The sequence below is a fragment of the Lontra canadensis genome, unplaced genomic scaffold, assembly GCF_010015895.1.
Source record: "Lontra canadensis isolate GAN:19392208 unplaced genomic scaffold, GSC_riverotter_1.0 scaffold3, whole genome shotgun sequence".
Classification (NCBI taxonomy): Eukaryota; Metazoa; Chordata; class Mammalia; order Carnivora; family Mustelidae; genus Lontra; species Lontra canadensis.
In genome coordinates, this window is record NW_022630997.1 from 16,745,132 (window position 1) to 16,765,941 (window position 20,810).

The 20,810-nt window shown below is 51.4% G+C and overlaps 2 protein-coding genes across 7 annotated transcripts in view; one reads left to right on the forward strand and one right to left on the reverse strand.

Moving 5' to 3' along the window:
• FBXW4 (F-box and WD repeat domain containing 4) overlaps nucleotides 1–2,691 on the forward strand; it is an 80,659-nt gene extending 77,968 nt beyond the window's left edge. For 5 of the 6 annotated variants that reach the window (XM_032881864.1, XM_032881855.1, XM_032881897.1 and 2 more), the window contains 3 exons: nucleotides 983–1,123; nucleotides 1,610–1,751; nucleotides 1,957–2,691. In XM_032881864.1, the coding sequence (XP_032737755.1) occupies nucleotides 983–1,123; nucleotides 1,610–1,751; nucleotides 1,957–2,076 (403 nt within the window). In that variant the 3' untranslated portion in view covers nucleotides 2,077–2,691. Of the gene's footprint in view, nucleotides 1–982; nucleotides 1,124–1,609; nucleotides 1,752–1,956 lie in introns of those variants that run through there. The other variant, XR_004385498.1, reaches the window with a different exon arrangement.
• An 818-nt stretch (nucleotides 2,692–3,509) lies between these two features.
• On the reverse strand, nucleotides 3,510–20,752 carry DPCD (deleted in primary ciliary dyskinesia homolog (mouse)). Its single transcript, XM_032881951.1, has 6 exons — nucleotides 20,637–20,752; nucleotides 15,666–15,746; nucleotides 10,850–10,974; nucleotides 10,360–10,493; nucleotides 4,078–4,180; nucleotides 3,510–3,670 (listed from the first exon to the last, which is right to left on the reverse strand). Exons 1-6 carry the CDS (start codon nucleotides 20,698–20,700, stop codon nucleotides 3,566–3,568), a joined length of 612 nt encoding a protein of 203 aa, XP_032737842.1. The 5' UTR covers nucleotides 20,701–20,752; the 3' UTR covers nucleotides 3,510–3,565.
• Between the last annotated feature and the right edge of the window lie 58 nt (nucleotides 20,753–20,810).

Below are 20,810 nucleotides of genomic sequence, written 5' to 3' on the forward strand. Positions count from 1 at the left end.
CTGCCGCCGGGGCCTCTGACCTGGGAAGCGTGCGTGGCCTTCCTTCTCCCCTCCTGCCAGGGAGGAGGGCCCAGCGGCTCTTGGGTGCAAGTTTGGGATCAGGCCTGGAGGGTGTCCCTTTTCCCCTTCACCACCCCCCCATCCTGCAGAAACTCCCTGCTTCTCCCCGTTCCCTAGCCACGGGGATTAGCGGGTGCACTTGATGTTGAGGGGTAGTTGCTAGGGCCGGAAGGCCCCCCTACGTGGTTGCTAGGGGTCTGGCATCAGGGCGAGGGGTCTGCCCACTGCCGCGGTCACGGAGGGACTTACACAGTCACAAAGAAATTGTTCTTCTCAGTAATCTGCTCTCGGCCACCGGGAGGGGCGAGGGGTGGGGAGCGCACTGCAGCCCAGCAGGCTGGGGGCTGTGATCACACAGGCGTGCTCGCCCCGGGCTGGGGGCCAGCCGGGCCAGGAACACCAGGGACCGGCCAGCTAAGCTGCTTTCTCAGCGATTTCTCTCCCCAGACACAAAGGTGTTTACTTGTTTTAACATCTCCTGGGACTCCCCTTCTCCCTTTGTGTGGTCTTTATCCCCAATGAGGTTTGAGCCCCAGATTACAGGCAGGAATTAAGGCATTGGACTCAGGCAGCTCAGAGCTGCATGACCTGCAGGATCAAGAAGTAGAAAGTAACCAAGTGTGCGCGCGCGCGGGAGGGGGCCGGCCCGGCCGCAGGGCCCATTCTTCCACCCTGAGAACCGCCGCTGGGCAGCGAGCAGGTGTGGTGCAGGCCTGCAGCTGGGGGAGGGGCAGGCACTGGGACTGGGGTGACAGGGTGGGCATCCTGGGCCATTTCCCTTGGCCCCATCTGAAAGGAGCCTGATTTTAGCTCAGGAGGGAGAGCAGCATCTCCCCAGGGACTGAGGCCATTAGGTTACCAGCCGGTGTGGAGGCCGAGGTGGGACAGTCTCTCCTCCTCTGCCCCTCTGTTCTCTCCCCAGTGGGCAGCTAATGATGCACCTGGGCAGCGACTTCCCCCCAGGGGCTGGGGTGTTGGATGTCATGTATGAGTCCCCTTCCACGCTCTTGTCCTGTGGCTATGACACCTACGTTCGCTACTGGGACCTCCGAGCCAGTGTCCGGTGAGTGTGCTAGGCGGGAGGTGGGCGGCAGTCCCGGACCTCCCTCTGGCCCTCCTGGGGCGCCCCCATAAGGCACAGGCCCTGCAGGTGGAGGTGAGGAGCGGCAGCCAGCAAGGTCAGATAGCGCTGTTCAGTTCCTCGCTTGGCAGCCCTGGTCCCCTGGCATGGAGACCATAGCCACTGGGTGCTGATGGAGAGCCCGGGGAGTCAGCGGCCCGTCCATCAGCATTCTGCCCGCCTTTCTGCCCTGCCACCCAAGTCGTGTGACATGTAGCCAGCCGTGGGAAGCACAAGCGAGGGCGCTGTGGTTCGGGCGCTGGCTAGAAAGAGAGCTTTACAGAGGAGACTTGGTCCCGCTAAGTCTGGTTTTTAAAGAGAGGGTGATTCAGCTTCTGCCTCTGGGCCAGAATGGATTTCTAAGGTCCCCGTGGAAGCTGGGGCGGCAGGCACCCCTGACCCTCCCTCTGACGGCCTCTTCCCGCACAGGAAATGTGTCATGGAGTGGGAGGAGCCCCACGACAGCACCCTGTACTGCCTGCAGACCGATGGCAACCACCTGCTGGCTACTGGGTCCTCCTACTACGGGGTCGTGCGGCTGTGGGACCGGCGCCAGAGGGCCTGCCTCCACGTAAGTGCGCCGCACACCTCCCGCTCTGAGATGCCAGGACTCCTTACTAGTGGCTGTACTGGGGGTGGGGGGGGTGGCTGCCTGGAGAAGCGGGGGAGTCGGCATGCCGCCTGGCCCCCTGCGCTGGACCGGACAGGTTAGGGCTCCCTCCCGCTTCCCCTCGGGCTGCTCCTGCCACGGCCGTCCCTCCCTCCCTCTGTTGCAGGCCTTCCCGCTGACCTCCACGCCACTCAGCAGCCCCGTGTACTGCCTGCGCTTCACCACCAAGCACCTCTATGCGGCGCTGTCCTACAACCTCCATGTCCTGGACTTCCAGAACCCGTGATAGGGCCACCCCGGCCGTGGGCCAGGAGGCCAGCTACTCAGGGACCTCTCCGCCTGGAGGGTGCAGGGATACCTCTGCCCTCCCCCACCCCCCGATGCCTGTGCTCCTAGACCTGCGACCACAGTGCTTGGGCACCGTCAGGTAAAGGCTGCTGACTCCCGGGAATTGGGGGGTACCCCTCCCAGGAGCTAGATGGAGAGAAGGGATCTGCTGCTTTGACAGAACAGCTGAACCTGGCCGGGCCTTGCTTCCCTGTTGGCCAGAGCAAGGATCTGGTCTGGACAGGCCAGCCCTGCCCCTCACACCTTCTTAGAGCCGTGATAGCTTCGTGAGGTGAGGGGCTCCAGCCGTCCCTTTCTGCCCCTTCCTTGGAAGGAGGGGTGAGGCTGCCAATCCTCTGCTCTGGCCCCTACCTCCTCAGTCAGTCCCCTCTCTTGACCAAGCTCTTGGGGCTCATTCCTGGGGCACTGTGGGCTGGTCTCGCTTTGAAACTGAGGAAGGACAAAGGGAACCCAGCAGTTTTGAGTGAGTTCTGAGACAACCCAATCTCAGGCTGGCTGCTAAGACATGCTACAATGTTCATTTTTTAAAAAATAAAGCTTGATTGTTCAGTTCCAGTTCCTCTCTGGCTGGGGAGTCCTGGGAGGCAGTAAGAGAGGGAAAGACATATTCAAACTTGAGGATGGGCATGTTGGGGAAAGGGTAAGATCAGTCTCATAGCTCAGTGTCCCTAAGACACTCACCTCTTGGGCCCCAGTGGTGGGGTGTGTGCTAGCTGTGGGGTACAGATAGGGGACTGTAGAAGGGCTTCGTGCTGTTGGGGAGCTAAGCTGCTCCCCATCTGCAGAAACCCTTCTTCAGCCTCCTCAAACACACATGCACTCTTTGCAACAATACGACCCTCCTCCTGCCTTCACATCCACAATGTCTTAATGTCCTGGACTGTTTCCAAGGTTTCTGTATTTCAAAAAGTTCTCCTTTACCTTACCTCCCCTTACCACAGGGAGCTCATCTGGGCCCTTCTGCAAGCTTGAGACAGCCAGGGTTTCCACCAGCCTAGCGTCCCTCAATTTACGCAAATAGGACGGGGAAGACACCCACCCAGCGTTAGGCTCAGGGCCTCCCCCCAGCTCTGTTCCATCCATTCCCCATGCTTCCCTCTCTGTGAAAGGCTTGACACTGAAGTTCCCTGAGGACAGAAGGGAGTATCGTCACCATCACCCTCCCTGGCAACAGGCGCGTGGAGAGCTGGCCAAGAGGGCAGTCGCCCCGCAGTGACTCAGAACGACTTTACTTGGGAGATCAGACCATGATATGGGGGCTAGGAGCACCCCAAGGCCCAGTTCTCACAGAGCCTGGAGAGCTCTTAGAAGAGAGGGTGTACCCCTGTTCATCCTCTGTGGCTTGGGCCACAAAGTCCGAAGAGCCTCCCGCGCTGCCTGAGGTCCGGTCACCACACCGCCCCGGGCGCAGGCTCAAGGATGCTCCGCTACTGGGTCTTACAGTCCCCGTCACTGCTGTGGGCCGTCTTCACTTTCTTCAGCTCCTTCTGAAGCTCTGACTCAGCCTCCAGGACCTCCTTTGGCTTCCGGTACTGTGGACGGAACCAGGAAGAGTGTGTCATTCAATCACATATCCCCTCCCTACTTACACACTTGTGGCCTCCTCTGATCCCATTATTTGAAAATGAGGAAATTGATGCCTACAGGGTTGAATGATTTGCTCAAGATCACATGGCTGGGGAGGAGGCTTCCACCAGAGTCCCAGTTCTGCGATCTCCACCCCTCCACGTCATCCTCTGTCCTCTTCCAGCTGTGACTTCTGAGATCAGCTGAGGCCCCCACCCTGCTCTCCCCCTGCTGACGGAGGGATGACTCTTGTCTAGCAACCACACGCCATGGGTAGGGGCTGGAACTGGGGACTCCCATGGGATGGGAAATGGGCAGGGAAAGGAGGAGCCTCTCCCTGATGCAGTGGCCAAGAAGTCTGGGTTCATCTTACAGAGATGATCAGGGTGCAGTTGGCATGAGCAAAACTCAGCGCGGACTCATCCAGAGGTAGCTGGTACCGGTCTAGGTCAGGAATGGAGAACTTCTTGTAGTACCTGTGGGAACACCAAGAGGTCACCGAAACATCCCTCAAGGGGATCCCCAACAACTGGGCAGCAGGCCCTCTGGTACCGACTTTCTACACAGTTCTTCCGCACTTTCCACAGAGCCAAAGAGGAAGAAGGGAAACCATTGCGAACAACCATATGAATGAAAGACGTTTTGGCCAAGGGCAGGACCCCTCACGGTTCCTTGATTAGACCAAGGATTAGAGTGACTCATGCTTTAGGCTCAGACACTCAAAGGCACACAGAAGCAGCCTCTGTAATGTACAGTTCGGGCAGGCCAGGCCTCTGCTGCACCCCAAGAACGTGAGAACATGTATGCTAACAAGGGACAGAAGAAGTCTATCTAGGACTGTTCCCCAGAGCTGGGAACCAACAGCTCCATTTACATGCAACTTTCTCTGAAGTCCCCGGCTACTTTCTCCCTCTTTTGTGGTCTTTCTAGAAGGCCCTGTGGGCCTGACTCCACTTGTAGGCCAGAGAGGGAAGCACATCCACAAGGAGAAATCTAGGAGGACAAACCGTGTGCCTCATCTCAAGCGGGATCTCTGGACTACTTTGCTGGCCCCGAGACTCCCTGCCCCCAGCCCCCATTTTCATACACAGTCCCTGTCATCTGCAAGGGCCAATCCAGAGATTAACGATCCTTTTTAGTAAAAACAAACCCAAAAAACCCAGAGAGCAACACCTAGCCCATGACGCATACGACTGGACTTCATTTTACAGGAAATTTGACCTTTACCAAAGAGGGAGGTAACGGGTCTTGCCAGCTTCCCGGCCAGCTGTCCAGGAAGCCAGGACATAGCTCCTTGCTCCCGAGTCAGGTGCCTGTCACCGAAAGCGCCTCCTCTCTAGCAGCAGACCTGTGTGGCATCTTCCCTGGTGGAAGTGGAGCCTGGGCCCCCACTGGCCAGCAGACCTGCCCCTCAGGCCTGGCATCCCTGCGGCCATTGTGGGCTTGAGGGCTGGGAAGGGAAACACCGCGGGCAGGTACGCAGCAACTTAAGTGAGGGCCCGGAGAGGACAGGGCTTTGAATACTTCAGAGGGGCCTGGTCCTGGTGGTGACAGCTACTGCGGGTCCACTTCAAAAGCCCCAGGGCCCCAGGGACTCAGAGAGTTGACATCAATGCAGCACTTCTGCCCTGCTCTCCTGCCCAAATCCCTGGGAGTTTAGAGGAGGCTCTCAGGGCCCCTCTCCTCCCAGGTTCTCCGCTCCCGCCAAGGTGCTGGGACCCGCAGCAGGGGAAGAATGTTTACTTAAAGGCTGACAGTTCAAAAGGAGTGGGGGCTGGGGGATCCTAATGGCACCACAAACTTGCTTTATTTCCCAAAGCTCTGCCCCAGGGAAAGACGATCCATCTGCCTGCAAAAGCGGGTGGAATGCTGCCTCATCCTCCTCCTAGCCCGGGCTGAGGGCTCTTCCTGGGGCCCTTGGGCTGGCCAGCAAAGGTGGCAGACACTGATAATAGGGGGGAGTCAAAGGTTAAACAGCAGAGATTAGATGAACACAAAGGCTTGTTAGGAAGTGTTAACATCTTCCTTGCAAATATACACAAGAAGCAGAACTGGGAGAGAAGCAGCCCAGGCACGCGCAGCCCAGCCGAACCAGCAGGGCCCGTGGAAGGCCTTACCGAGCAGAGCCTTACCGAGGGACATCCTTTCTGCCTACCTGGCTTGTGCACCAGGGTGGGACAGGGACGTGCCTGTGTACCCTCAGAGGGGCACCAGCAAAGTATATTCCCCATGCTGGGACAATGGGACTGAAAAAAGAAACCCTGGGGCTTGGCCTCAGAAGGAACTTGCTGTGCATGGCTTGTGTCCACCCAGTCCCACTCGCACACCTGTCACCACAAGGCGAGGGGCTGGAGGCAGAGTGCGTGTGGACGTTCTGCTTTGTCTTGAGTCTATTCTAATGGATTTAGTTTACTGGTTGAGGTTACACAACTTTCCTCAGATGCTCCTGCTGGGCAATGTTCAAGGGCGTATGGGACATCTGCTTCCTCTACTCAGGGTGCAGCCCACCCCCTGCAGGTCCCCCATCCCCTGGCCTTGGGGCTCGTCTTGAGAGGAACCACACTTGACTTACTCATCAGTACCTGGCCTAGAGAGGGACCCACTGTGCTTCTGGAAAACACAGACCGCTCGGCCTCGAGCAGCCCTAGGGAGACAGCAAACATGTCTTTAGCTATCAACTGTGCCCTAGGCCTTGAGCTATGAGCTGGGGATTTACAGATGAAGAAGAAAGAAGGCCCTGTCTCTGCCTGAGGAGATCTTGTGTTTCTGCTGAAAGCTAGACCCTTAGAGTGCAGCGGCTCCTGGGCTTTTGGCGGACCTGTGACACCCCCTGTTCCCACCGCCTATTACTGCTCTCAGTCTCAGCCACACAATGACAGCTGACGTTTGTTATGCTTCCTGGGCCAGGCACTGCTCTACACACACCGAGTCCTCAAAACAACCCCCTCATTGGCTGCTCTTACTATCCTCTTTCACAGAAAACTGAGGAACCGACCGGTATCTTGCTAGAGTCACAAAACCATCCATGGAGAAGCCCCTATTATAAGTACTAATCCCCCAAACCTCCTGAGCCCCCGTCTCTCCACACCCTCTCCTCGAAGTGACAGAGCCCTGGTCTAGGTTGGGGCAGACATGGGAGGGACTCTCCCTTAGGATTCAGCCAGCCTGCGGGTCCTCTGGGCACTGCAACACAGTGGCTTTCCTTTCGGAATGTCAGAAGTGTTCAAAAGACACGGCAAAGCGAAGGCTGTCAGGACAACTCCCAGTCCTGGCCTGTAAGCCCAGCAGGCCCCTCCACTTCTGGGCCCAAGTTTCTTCCTCCGGATTCCTTCCTCCAATAAAGGAGCTGAATGAACTTTCGTCTCCAAACTAGACAAACGGGATGAACTTGAAGTCACTTGTCAAAGGGACCAGAACAGGCCAACTCTGTACCTTCCCCTAAACTGTGTGGAAAGAATGGCTCCTTCACTTGGGCATTTTGGGAAATGACTCATAGTACCCCCCAACCCTCTTTCTGCTGTATCCCCTTCCCAATTTCCAGTCGTTTCCCAACCTATTCTCCTTTGTAGTGACTTGAGAAGGGACAAGAGGCCAGACCTCTTGAGAGAGTCTTGGAGAGGCTGAAAGCAGAAGCAGGCCCGTTAGAGCCATACCGGCCGGGCATAGGCTCAGCCAGACTGGTCCTGAAAAGCCTCTAGCCGGTCCCGCCCTTAGAAAAGCAGCCGCCATATGTCCTACCAAAGAGAAACCTTTTGTTTTTAATCCAGTTTCCTAAATTTATTTGACCACGGAATCCTTTTTGTCTAGTGATGCCTATTGACACCTCCCACAGTGCTAATGTCACCAATGTCAAATCAGCCAAGTTCCAATTTCCAAAGAATTGCTGAAGACATGCTTCAGGCCGGCCTCTGGGCCAGAAGTTTGTGTACATAGGATTTCATCAAGTTGCCCAAACACTCTGTGAGGTAGGTCTGAGTGTTTCCTCTGATACATGAGGAAACCTCGCCCCAAATACTACAGTTTGTATGGGGCAGAGGACAGATTTAAGCCAACCTTTTCCCAATCCAGTGCCCTGGTCCATTCTACTTAACAGCTGCCAGCTCTAGGCTGAGGCTAAGAATCTTCTTTCTGCACGGACACTCTTACCAAGAGCAGGCAAGAACTACACTGGGATTCTGGAAAAGTACTTTCTTTCTTCCCTGATTCATCCCCTCACTAGTACCGGAGGCCAAGGACATGATACACTGGAATCAATCCTTTGGGAATTGGGAAGTGGCCAACCCAGTCCTTCAGGGATGAGGCAGGTGTGGACAAAGGAACGTTGGTTTTTACTGGTAACCACGTTCCAGAACATTAGAACTCAGGCAGGCACAGAACCAGCAGGCAACAGAAGAAGGCAAATCAGAGATGCCACCGTGTGGGGCCTATAGATGCTGGGGCAGCTAGACTGTCGCTAACTTTCCCCTCGCAAGTCAGCTCAACACGTTGACCTGACAGACACATTTATAGAATTGTTAAGATACGACACGAGAATGAAAATACGCACCCCGCCCAGCACTGCATGGTGTGATGATCAGAAAAGAGTTTTAACAGATCCTGAAAAAACGGGAGAATCCTGCTCAGAAGAGTAACCACTGAGTCATTGACTTAGTGGCAGTAAAGGTGTAAGACGCATTACTGCCCCTGGTAGGAGATGAAAATGCGAGTCCGCTCAAGAAAGAGCTGGTTCAAGGTTTAGCGGCCTTTCTCTCCTACCACTGGGCAGAGGGACCTGAGGAAGGCTGGGCCACAGGACCAGAGGCTCTGTGCGGGCTCCAAAGCGGCGCGCACGTACACCCCTCCTCTCTGTGGGGATCCAGCCCCCGCCCTGCCCCTTCCAGAGGCTTCCACCCGACCTGGCCTCGCCCATCAGTTCAAAAATGTCTCCCCCTGCCTTGAGCGCAGGAGTGGGCGTCCCGCCATGTTGCTCCTGGCCAACAGCGCCGCCTACAGCCGGGTACGTGCAGCAGATGGGACCCCGAGGATCTGCTCGCAGATGAAATTTTTGGTGAGCTAGCTAGACTCTCTCCTCTCACTCCCCAGTAATCACATTTCTGCCTCGTATCTGTATTCGACAGTGACCTCTGGGGGACAAAAGGGAGGCAGCAGCCAGCTCCACAAACTGCTAGGCTGCAGATTCAAGTGCTATCAGAAGCACTTTTGTTCCCAGTTTGGACCCAGGGCCTCTTACACAGGGGAATGCTTGCTGAAGCACAGAGTTTGTTTTCCTAAAGGCAATTTCTCTGTTGTCTGAAATTGCTAAATTCCACTTTAGGCCCTGACTCCCATTAATGATGAGAACAATAACGGGAATAAACTGCCTTTTATCTGAGGGCTTCAAAGTGCTTTATAAACGCAAGCCCTTATTATTATGACTTCGTATTTACAGACAAGGCCCACTGCGGGGGCTGCTGGCTGTGTGAAGAGCAATAATCTTGAAATTAATTCATTCATCTCCACCCCTTCCCCATCCCCTGAACCCTGCCAGAGAGAGAGGGGACGGGGGTCATAAAGAGAGGGCAGAACCCAAGGATGTGCCAGGGGAGCCTGGGAGCTGTGCCACTTTCTTGGGGGCCTCACAGACCCATGGAAGCCGGGAAGGGAGCCGGACAGGAGCTGGGTCCTCCTGACCCTCAGGTAAACAAGCAGATGGATGGCACCACCTGTAGCCCAAGTTCAGCACCCACGAGGCACGCTGGGTGGCTTTAGTGTGTGGACCAGTCACTCAGAAAACCTTCCATTTTAATACCTCATCTGTATGTCATGGGAGGTGGTCCTACGCTTCAATCCCCCAGGCCCAGGTCAAGGCCAGCTCACTAACAGGGTTCTTCTCCTGTGATCAGTCACAGCTCTGGAAATCTACATAGGATCAACGCATTTCCCAGATGGTCAGCCCAGAAACAGCCCTGCCTGGATCAGATCTCCTCCTTGGCCACCTCTGTCCCCTCGACCCTACATTTTGCCTCCCCCACCCCTTGCCTGCCCCCAGCAGAACACTAGGAGAGAAATCGAGGGAAGTTAGGTACCCCTTCGGAAACAGAACACAAGAGACTTGCAGGAGGCCGCAGCCCCGGCCTACCGCCCCTCAGTGGAGAGCAGCGTAAGGCTGGCTGCCCCAGACAAGTACTTCACAGTCCTCCGACTGCTCAGCTGGGTGTGCTCTCTAGGCCATGGCTCCCTGACAGCCCCGACAGTAATGTCACCAGGCAAGTTCATCATGGACTGGATCCAGCCAGGGGTCAAGGTAATAATAATCTTACAGCAGAACCACCTAAGATCACAAGTTAACGGCCAGGTGATTCCTCATCCCCTCATTATTCAACAAATGCCTGGTGAACCCCAATATGCACCAGTTACTGGACCAGACGTTCCTCGTCTGATTTCCCCACCAAAGGGAGCTGATTACATTATTCAAGCTGGGCCTCAGGAAAAGAAGCCCTCCAGCTTTCAGCACTCTCTAGGGCTTTAGTGCAGCCCTCCGCCCTCCCTCAGAGCTGGAGAAGGAAGCTTCTCTGGCCTCTGGGGTGGGGAGCAGTCTGAGCACCCCCCCACCCCAGGGCAAGTCCCACCCATCGTGTTCACCCACAGGTCAGCAGGTGCCTGTCATGCCACTTACTTTTTGTTGGTTGTTCGGACGATGATGCAGCGCTCCGTTTGGTCCACACAGACACTGTAGACGTCCTTAGGGTAGGGGAGGTTTCGAATCCGCCACTGGAAACTCATCTTGGTGTCCTTGCGCATAAAGATGGGCTGCAGAAGGCAAAACCAACTTAGGGACTGTTCTTGGTGAGAGCGAACAAGGGACGGCCCCCTGCTCTACAAAGCTCTGCCTGGGGCACACAACAGGAGGAGACCCTCATCTCTTCCCACAGCTCCCCGGACGCTGCTACTGCTGGGACATTCCGGGCCTGGAGCCCTCGTTCCAGGATGACCAAGCCCAAACCCTTTGGGTATTCATTCAAGCAAACCCTTCCAGAGCTCTGTGTCCACACAGAGTGTGGCACACAGGTGGGCACACGGGAGACAAGGGGGTGACTAAGACATGGTGTCTGCCCTCCAGGGCCAGCAGCCCACTCCCACCTCCCTGACCTAACGGAGAGACATACATTGGCATTGTTTTCCTTGATGAATTCAGGCCCCAGGCCCCCTGCTCCCAGGAGTGCTGGCTCTCCCACCTCCATCTGCCACTGGCCCAAGGCTCCCAAGGCACTTTTCACACGCCACTTTCTCACTGAGGAGAGAAGGAAGCAATGGGATTACCGGAAAGGAAGGGACTCTGCTCTTCCTGCTGAATCACTGACGCCACATTAGATGACTGGAAGGGGAGAGAAGTGGCCATGGTGGGCCTTTACTCCACCTCTGTCCAAGTGAGCAAGACCTCAGAGCTGCCAAAAGCTCAAAGCCCAGCAGAGCATTTCAATACTGGGTAATCTGGAAAGCCCGTACCACGGGTGCCCAAACAAAAGGGATTGACCAAAGCTCTGAAGGGAGCCAAGTGGAGTTAAGAATCTTCCAGGCGTGATTCCAAGCAAGGGAGAAATGTGCTGGTTAGGAACAGGGGAGCTCCTGGTAACGGGGAACATTTGGATCTCAACAAGTACGAACTGAGATGCATTTGTCTCCCTCTAGAAATGTGCCACGGGAAAAATAAGAAAATGAAACCTGACAGGCAGATTGGTCTCATGATTTAGAAAGTCCAAATACAGAAATTCGCTCATTTCAGGTATACCTGGCTTAACACAACAGCCCCAAAACTGTATTTAAACGAACGTTAGGCACACACCGGATTTCGAATGCGTTATTTATAAACCATGGGAATTTTTCTTGCAGAACAGGGTCATCCTTTTATAATGCACACAATTGTCTCCATTTTACCTCGGTTTACAACCCACATGTTTACATAAGATTTTTTTTTTTTCTCCCCCAAGTAAGGTCCATTCTGTATGGAAATTGTAAGTGGAAACAACTAGTTCCCTGGACATTACCTGAGGACCCCTGCCAGGATTCTGGGAACCCCAAGTCATTCATGTCTTCAAGGTGCAGCCATCACAGCAGGGGAGCTCCCCCCACCCAGAGCTGGAACCCCTGGGCTCCTCTCTCATCCTGCAGCGCTGGTGTGGGGGGGGGGGCGGGGGGCAGCCTAACTACCGCCAAACACCAGCAGCCCTCCTGACACTGTGCTAAGGAGCTAATAGGTCAGAAAGCGCCCAGTGTTGTGTCACAGCTGCTCCAGCCCACTCTCCTCTCCGGGCTGGGGTGGGTGAGACCCGGAGTCAGAGTCTCAGGATGGGTTTCTTCGAGACCTTCGGAGCCGCTGTGCCAAACCCAAACGCCCTCCCTGCTCCGAGTAAGGCATGCAAGCTGAACACAAAAGTGTGCTGTAAAATTAGAATTTTCCCTTGAATATGTGCTTTTATAAGGTCTGCTGCATTCTGCAGTGTGATTTTATTACGTCTTAGGGCCAAAAATTCTCCCTAGAAACACATTTCCAAGTTTATAATGAAAATTAATAAGGAAGAGTAAAACTTGGAAATATGCTTTATAGGCAACTTTTTTTTTTTTTTTTCCACAAATACTTCTACTCTCTTAAGTGAATGGACTGTGACCGGGAGTATATCCAAATCTATTCGTGTAATACCTCACTTAACTGGAGGCCAGCCTTTTGGCTCTTTCACCACTTTCTTTTTTCTTTCTTTCTTTCTTTTTTTTTTTTTTTAACACCTTGGGATTAAATTCTTTGCTAGAATGTAGAAGAAAGTCTCCCTACTCATTCCATTATAAGATCCAATAAACGGTTTTGGTGAAGTCCTTGTTATTTTTCCCACGTATATGGGCATGAATGCACATGTGCAAATACACACTTTGTCTTGTCCTTCTTGTCCTGTCTTTGTTCCTGAACTCAAGGACAGTTCCTGCGGCAACAGAGGACTGTTTCCACCTGCTGTCACTCTGATTTGATTATATGTTAAACTCAAACTGGTGTGTGGAGGGTCGCTCTCTGGGATGCTGTCGTATCTTCCCCCTGAGCCAGGGTCAGTCCTTGCAAAGGAGACTCTCCATGACCCTAAAGGGCCCGATGGGGAATATATGAAGGAGGCAGTGCCTGGGGGCTTTTTCCTAAATCAGCAGGAAGCAGGCTGCTGTCCTAGACTGGTGAAAGGAAGCCCCATCTTTCAGGTGGGCTGGAAAGTGGAGGTCCTAGAGGCCTCTTTCCCCAAAGCTCCAAGCCTTGGCCTGCTTCCAATGCGGATAATTACATTCCCCTTCCCTAAACACTCCCTGCCGCTCAAACTGGAGGCAGGGCTCTTCTTTTCTGCCCTAAAACACTGCAACATTGCTCTGTGGCTATTAAACAGCTGCCACGTCCCGTCCCCGAGGAGGCTGAAGGGAATCGAGTGGGTCATTTATAAAGCCGGCGAAGTGCTTGGGGATGAAAGTGCTCAATGTCCTCCAAATGCAGCCGGGGTGGCGAGGCTGGCGGTCAAATACCAAAGCAGATTAAGCCGGTAATCCAAATGTAATCGCGGGGGGGGGGGGGGGGGGATGGCCTGCCCTTCAGCCTCTGCCCCCCTGGACAGGCTGTGTTCTTCTGGGGCTGGTTTGATGTTCCGATCCTTGTTCTGGGGCCCTTCAGGTTTCCCTCTATGACTACATACAGCACTCATTGTGTGGGGTGGGAATGAATAGCCCTGAGACGGTTGAAAAAAATATGACACCACTATGCTTATTAACACCAACTGGAAGAACTCCCTCTGACACAGATGCACCAGCGGCAAATTACGTTCTGGGTTTTTCGAACAGAAAACCAGTTTAACCAATTATCACATTTGTATAGTTAGCTGGGAAAATGGAAACAATTCCCATTTATGGCCACAATAACTGTGTCCGTATTTTACTTTATAGAGTGCTCAAGCTCGAGTTAGTTCAGGCCCTGAGATTGTTTATACTTAAAAATTAATAATTTTGGAAGGGCAGCTGGTGGGGGTAGGGTGAAGTGGTTGGAGCTGGGTAAGGACAAGCTGTTCAAAGGGTCCAGTGGTTTAAGTGGGGTGTTCCTGTCTGCCCAGCTCTGTCCTGCTCCCACCAGCCCCTTCTTCAGTCATTCTGGGGGTAACAAAATTTAATAAGAAAACAGGATTAAATATTCTCAACAACCAATAGTATGTTGTTGTGCATTAAAGCACGGGCTCTTAACCAGGCAGACTCAGACTTAAATCCTAACTCAGAAACTAACCAGCTATGGAATTCTGAGCAAGGTGCTGAACCTCTTAGAGCTTCCGTTTTTTCCTGACTGTAAAAGGAGACAACAGTACATACCTCATCAGGCTGTAATGAGGATGGTTCGATGAGATAACTCATAATGAAGCACTTAGCATGGCGCCTAATAAAAGTTATGGTATTACTATTAGATAAACTTTAGCCAGTGTTCGCCTATCAATCTGCATTTCTGCTTTTAAGAAAAAAAAAAGGAGTTGAAGACTCTTGTCTATTCCCCACCTGCCAAGAGAAGTGACAGGTTAATGTGGAATGCTACAGAGGAAGGTACCAGAACTTGTTTCTCATTTTAATTTCATGTTCAAGCACAACTAAGAAGAGGCCGGGGGTTATTTGTTTGTTTTTATGGCCACAGCAGCTATAGGCGGGTTGTTTGCTCTGAGTGGAGGAGAGAGGTGGTGCTGGGGGCTGTGGGGAGGAACTGCAGCCAGTCTCGGGCCTGGCAATGGCGGTGGTCAGCCCACGTGACCTCTGCTTTCATAAGCTTGCCCTGTTAGGCATTCCAAGCCTGTCACCCCCTGGGAGCGCTATAAATTACAATGCATTGTGAGGATATTACTACTGTATTGGTTTCCACCAAATCAGTGTCATATGCTAAACACATCAAGATTTTTAATAGCACCAGACTAAACCAATTGGGACTGGAGCCCAAGCAGCTCATAATAAGGAGGGATCAACACTTCGCTCTGTGACTGAACATGCGCAGGACACGCATTTTAAGACTGCAGACTAAGAAAATGCAAACCAGTGTAATCCGTGTTGTCGGTTCTAGACATTTATGAGCTGTCAGAAAAAGGGAAAAAGAAATTCCCTTGCCAATACTACCTGTCGATCAGGCCCAGGAAGAAATTAAAGTCAAGAATAATGACAAGAAAATAACCCAACCCATGATTCCATCATTGGATTTAGCATTTCAGGTGGAACTTAATAAAGAGACCAACTCCCACTGCTGACAGCCTCAGGCCCTGGGTCAAAGCATCAGCCACCTAGCTCTGGGAAGTCAGTTAATGCTGATGTGCATACCTGGGCACAGAGGATGGACAAATCAAATAATTCCCAGAAATCTGGGCTGGAGCCCCTACTCATGAGTATAGTCTTAGAGGAAAAGAGCTGCAGGCATGAAAACAAAAATGTTGCAAAATCCCCATTTCCACTCCAGACCCCCTTTGATTCAGACACTTTCCAAGGTAAGAGTCAGATTTAACAGTGCGCCCTCTGAGGCCAGGTCAGTACCTGCTACAGCTGCCGCCTGCTGCTGCTGTGGCTTCAGAAAACAAGCGAGCAAGCCAGGAAGCGCCGTGAAAGCCTGCCCTTCCCTCCACTCGCTCAGCCCGGAGTAGAGGCTCACTTCCAATTCTGCCTTCTCTATACAGTTCTTCCCCAACACTTTTCCTACGGAAGACTTCCTCACATTCCCATGGGTCTGGGGGTCAGGTGGCGTTTACTGGTCAAGCAGACACTCCACCTGGTGTCCAGCCCTGACCTCACATTATTCTCAGGGATAATCTTGCCTTGAGGGCCTCAGTCTCCCCTGGCTTCAACTTTGGTGCTCAGTTTCTCCCTCAAGCCTCAGACTAGAATTGCTTACCTGTGCTTTGGGTCACCCCCAGCGTTCCTGCGGGCCCAGTGGAAGCCCCTGTTACTTACCAAGTAGCTCGCCCGTCTTCTCGTCATATTCTTCGGCCATTTCCTTTCCATCTGGGAACAAATAGTGCACCTTCCTTCTCCCTACGCACAAAGCAGAGAGTGCCTTACCCCCATGCCTCTTCTTACCTTGTGCCTTGCACATCAAGGGATCTACCTGGGAAACACCAACAGCCTTGGGCTTGGGCATGAGAAACCCTCCCAGAGCTGCCCATGAACTCTTTGCCAACCATTGCCCACCGCTAGTTTAAGACATGTCCTGGGACGCCTTTCCTTTCTGCAGCTTTCTCTGAACACGTCTTCACTCTGCTGTTCCCTCTACCAACAAAGCTCCATACTTCTCATCTGTTGAACTCCTTGCCCTTCAAAATCTAGCTCAAATGTCACTCCACTGGAAAGTCTTTAGCCACGCTGGCAAAAGTCATCACTTCCTTATTATTTGGGCCTCCCTGGTGCTTTATTCATATCCATAGTGGGGCACGTGTCACATGGTATGGTACTTTTGTTAAAGAGCATCCTCTCTCCAGGAACAGTGCCATATTTGTCTCCCCAGTTCCTAAAACCAAGCCTATGCACTCGGGATACTGAACTGGGTTTCCTGACCAAGCACTCCTTCTAGCCATACCATTGCTGTGCCTTCTGCATATCTCTCCGCCACTCCTAGCACACAGCCACATAATGTTAGTCCTTTTACGTTTTCTTCATGTTTACCTCAGTTACAATTTACATTTGTGCAATTYTTTGATTACTGCCTGTCACTATTAGATAGGAGGGGTTTTATCCTGCTTGCCTATGGTTTCCCTAACACCAAGCATAGTGACTGGCACACGTTAGGAGCTCAGCTAAGTATTAATTGAAAGAAAGAACACTGATTCAACTTTCACTAAAACAATGCAAGAACCCAGGGGAGTCTCCTAGCCCAACTCTTCCATCTGTATATTATAATCATAAGCATTTTTTTAAAGCGACTATGTAATTTCCCCTATTTTTACCAATGGGTGAGTTGACATAGGTAGGTTCCTCAGTGAGCCTAGTAACAGGGACAGGTACCCAAACTAAACTTGATGAGTAAGGGCTCCAAGGACCTTGAGCAGTTAAAGGAGTCGCTACCTAAGATTTGCAACTTTATCTGATCTACCAAGCCTTTTTTCCATTTAATTCATTCCCCTGGACACAATTCTCTTGAGTCATTCCCAGTTTGTATTCTGGGGAAACTCATCCCCAACTTCGCAGGGCTTCTCAGTGTGCCCCTAGGTTATACCCCCTTAAATCATTTGGCTGGCTAACAGAGGCGGACGGGGTTTTCCTGGTAGGAATGGGGTTAAAGGTGTTGCCCGTGAGTAGCTAGAGGTGGCTGGCCTGACCCTCTTCTCCCCTGGAGTCCCTCTGGAGTCCAGGCAGGATGCGGTACTTACTACTGGCCAGCCATTTCACATATTTTATTGCATTTAATTCTCAAAATAATCCTATGTGCGCCCATTACCTGTATTTCACAGATGAGGAAAATCGAGACTTAAAGCTCATGTAACTTACCCAAGCTCATAAAGCTATGAAATGACAGACCGAAAAAAAAAAATGACAGACCGAGATTTCAGCTCATCTGAGGCCAAAATCCATGCTCTAATAACCAAAGTAGGATAATGTGCATAGCTTTAAGTATCTGTAAGGCTGAACGCTGTTCCAAAGGTTTATTGATTATGTTTCTAGTGAATTACTATGTTTAGACCTTAGCATATTTTATTTGGGCATTTATCTTTTTCTTACTAATCTGACTGATCTTTATGATATTAACCATGTGTCATGTATGTTGCAAATATTATTTCAATTGCCTTTTAACTTTGTTTAAAGTGGGTTTTCCTAAACAACTGCATAATTTCTATATAGTCAACTATTTTTTCCTTTGTGGCTACTACCCAGGAGTTGTGCTCAAAATGCCCTCCTTTACCCAAAGATTATATAATAATTATCTGTACTTTATTCTTTTTTTTTTTTTTTAAGATTTTATTCATTTGACACAGAGAGAGATCACAAGTAGGCAGAGAGGCAGGCAGAGAGAGAGAGGGGGAAGCAAGCTCCCTGCTCAGCAGAGAGCCCTATGCGGGACTTGATCCCAGGACCCTGAGATCATGACCTGAGCTGAAGGCAGAGGCTTAACCCACTGAGCCACCCAGGTGCCCCATATCTGTACTTTATTCTAACATATTTACTCTACAGGTATATATGTATGTGTATATATGTGGCTAATAAACAATTTTAAGTATATTAGCATACTTTGGTAAGAAAATACATGTATGTGTACATGCATGGAAGAAATATGGAAGTTTAGCATGAAAACATAAATTATAGGGGTGCCTGGGAGGCTCAGTCGGTTGAGCAACCAATTCTTGTTTCCAGCTCAGGTCATGATCTTGGGGGCATGGGATCGAGCACTGTGTTGGGCTCTGCGGGGAGTCTGCCAAAGATTCTCTCCCTCTGCCCCTCCCCCCCATTCTTTCTCTCTCTCTCATTCTCTAAAACACTAAATAAAATAAAAATCTTAAAGAAAATGGGGGGCACCTGGGTGGTTCAGTCAGTTAAGTGTCTGCCTTTGTCTCAGGTCATGATCCCAGGGACCTGGGATTGAGCCCCTCACCCCAGGGGTGCCTGCTTCTGCCTCTCCCTCTGCTCTACCCCCTGCTTGTGCTCTCTCTAATCAATAACATCTTTTTAAAAATGTAAATTATGATTATCTCTAGATGGTAGTTGATGGGTGATTTTACTTATTTTTCATATTTCCACAACAAGCCTAAATTCTTTCTGAAAAAAATTTGAAGAGTATTGGATTCTCATTACCAATAGCAGTGCTTTCTCATGGGAGGGAGGTAACATCCTCCCCACACCCACACACCCATCAGGAGGGTAAATCTTTAGGAGAGGTTTGACAAAATGTATCCATATACTTGACATTATTATTATTTATTATTATTATTTGGTTTTGGGGAAAAAGATCAAAAACATTGTTTTGTGATGCTAACAAAAAACCCTGGCAAAATCCTAGACGATGAAATATTTGTTGAGGTACCATCCAGTGACCAAAGGAAGTGAAAGCAGGGACTTCAATATCTGCACCCCCATATTCACAGCAGAATTATTTACAATAGCTATATAAGTGGAAGCAACCCCTATGTCCAGCAACAGATGAATGTTAAACACAACGTGGTGTGTGCGTGTGTACACTGGAATGCTATTTAGCCTTGAGACAGGCAACAACATAGATGGACACTGAAGTGAACTAAGTGGACGGTAAGTGAAACAAGCCAGTCACCAAAGGACAAATATCGTGTAACTCCACTTATGTGATTACGTTCCTGGCATCATCAAATTCATAAAGACAGAAAATAGAATGGTAGTTGCCAAAGGCTGGGACCGGGGAGTCAGGGTTTAAGAGGTACAGAGTTTCAGCTGAAGACGAGGAAGTGCTGGAGACGGATGGCGGTGAAGGTTGCCCAACAATGTGAATATACTTCATGCCACAGAACACGGTTAGAATGGTAAATTCTATGTTATCTATTTTTTACAATAAAACCAGAAACCACAGTCCTATGAGATAATGTCCAAAATCTTTAGCTTGGCATAGGAGATCAAAACATACCCCAATTTATCCAAAATCCCTCTTCGTTTTCCACCATTTCTCCTCTGCTCCTTGAGAAAAGAGAACTTTTATTCACCCTTGCATCCTAGCACCTAGTACCTCACACACTGTGTGTGTGTGGGGAGGTGTTGTTATGACTGGGGGGACGCTTATGCCTCACTAAATGTTTTGTTATTCCCCTAGTAATCAGCCATATGCTTTCGCAAATCCATACCTTTCCTTACGCGTGAGTCATTCCCTCTTTTACACTTAGCAAACACAGATGAATTCTTTAGGACCCATAAACATCACCTCTTCTGTGAGGTCTTCTTTCAAAGAGCCGACAACTCCCAACTTCGTGCTCTCATACACTTTATAGAAGATTCCAACCTCTACTTAACATACATTCTTACTTATTTACATATCGATTCTTCCCCCTCTCTGCTCTGGTACAGAGCCTGGCACATAGCAAAATCCTCCCTAAATGCTGCGTGAATGAGCAAATGAGTAGGTGATTTTAATTTCCACGCTTCCCTGATCGGCTTCTGCCTGCGGATGTGTGCCTCCAGCTGGTCTCCCACAAGCTACAGGAGTTTAGACAGTAATTCAACTGGCTGCCAAGCAAGTCCAGCAAAGGACCCCTGCAGCACTGGGGGTCCTACATCCGCCAATCCTAGGGGGAGACAAAATCAGGACTCCTTACCTCTATGTCCACCTTTTTCCAGGCACAGTGCTGGGACCCTTGCTGTTTTCCCTACAGACCCCGGAGAACATTTAGAAGTTCTCTTACAAACACATTACAGCTGGAAAGGATATCAGAGGTAGCCCTTCCAGCTCATTTTACAGATGAGAAAAATAAGGCCCAAGGAAGTAAAGAGGCCACTGTACTTAATGGCAGAGTAGTAACTAGAGCCCAGGTCTCCCACCTCTTCATGACGCCAGGCTGCGTTCAGCAACACAACCCCACTGACTGGACCAGAGGCTAGGGCCGGTCTAAAACCCTCTTTAATTTCAGTTTCCTCTTCTGTAAAATGGGGTGGAAAACTGACAGCCTCTTGGGACAGCAGTCGGGAGCAAATGACATAACGAGTACGAACGGAGTTAATATTTATTAGTAACAGAACTCAGAGCGGGACGACGTGGTGTAGAGGAAAGTAGGAGGTGTCCAGAGACACGTGTTCCAGTCACGTCATCTCTCTGGGCCTCAGTTTCCTCATCTGCCAATGCAGGACTGGGCCTAGTCTGGCAGCCGCAGCACTTCCCGCTCGACCGTCCCAGGCTCGGAGGCCCTTCGTGGAGGCGACCACGCAGAGGGCTGGACCCTGGGGTAAAGGACTAGGGAGCTCGTGGGGGCCTCGAGTTACCGTCCTGCAGCAGCGCCGTCTTCTCGGCGGTCCGCAGATTCTCCAACCAGCCGGTTACCGCCATCTTCCCTCCTCCAGGTCGCGCGACCGGCCGCTTCCATGGCAACCATTCCGCCTTCGGTTACTTCCGGCCGACCCGGAAGGTCTTCTGGGCATTTGCCCTCCCCGCCCCCC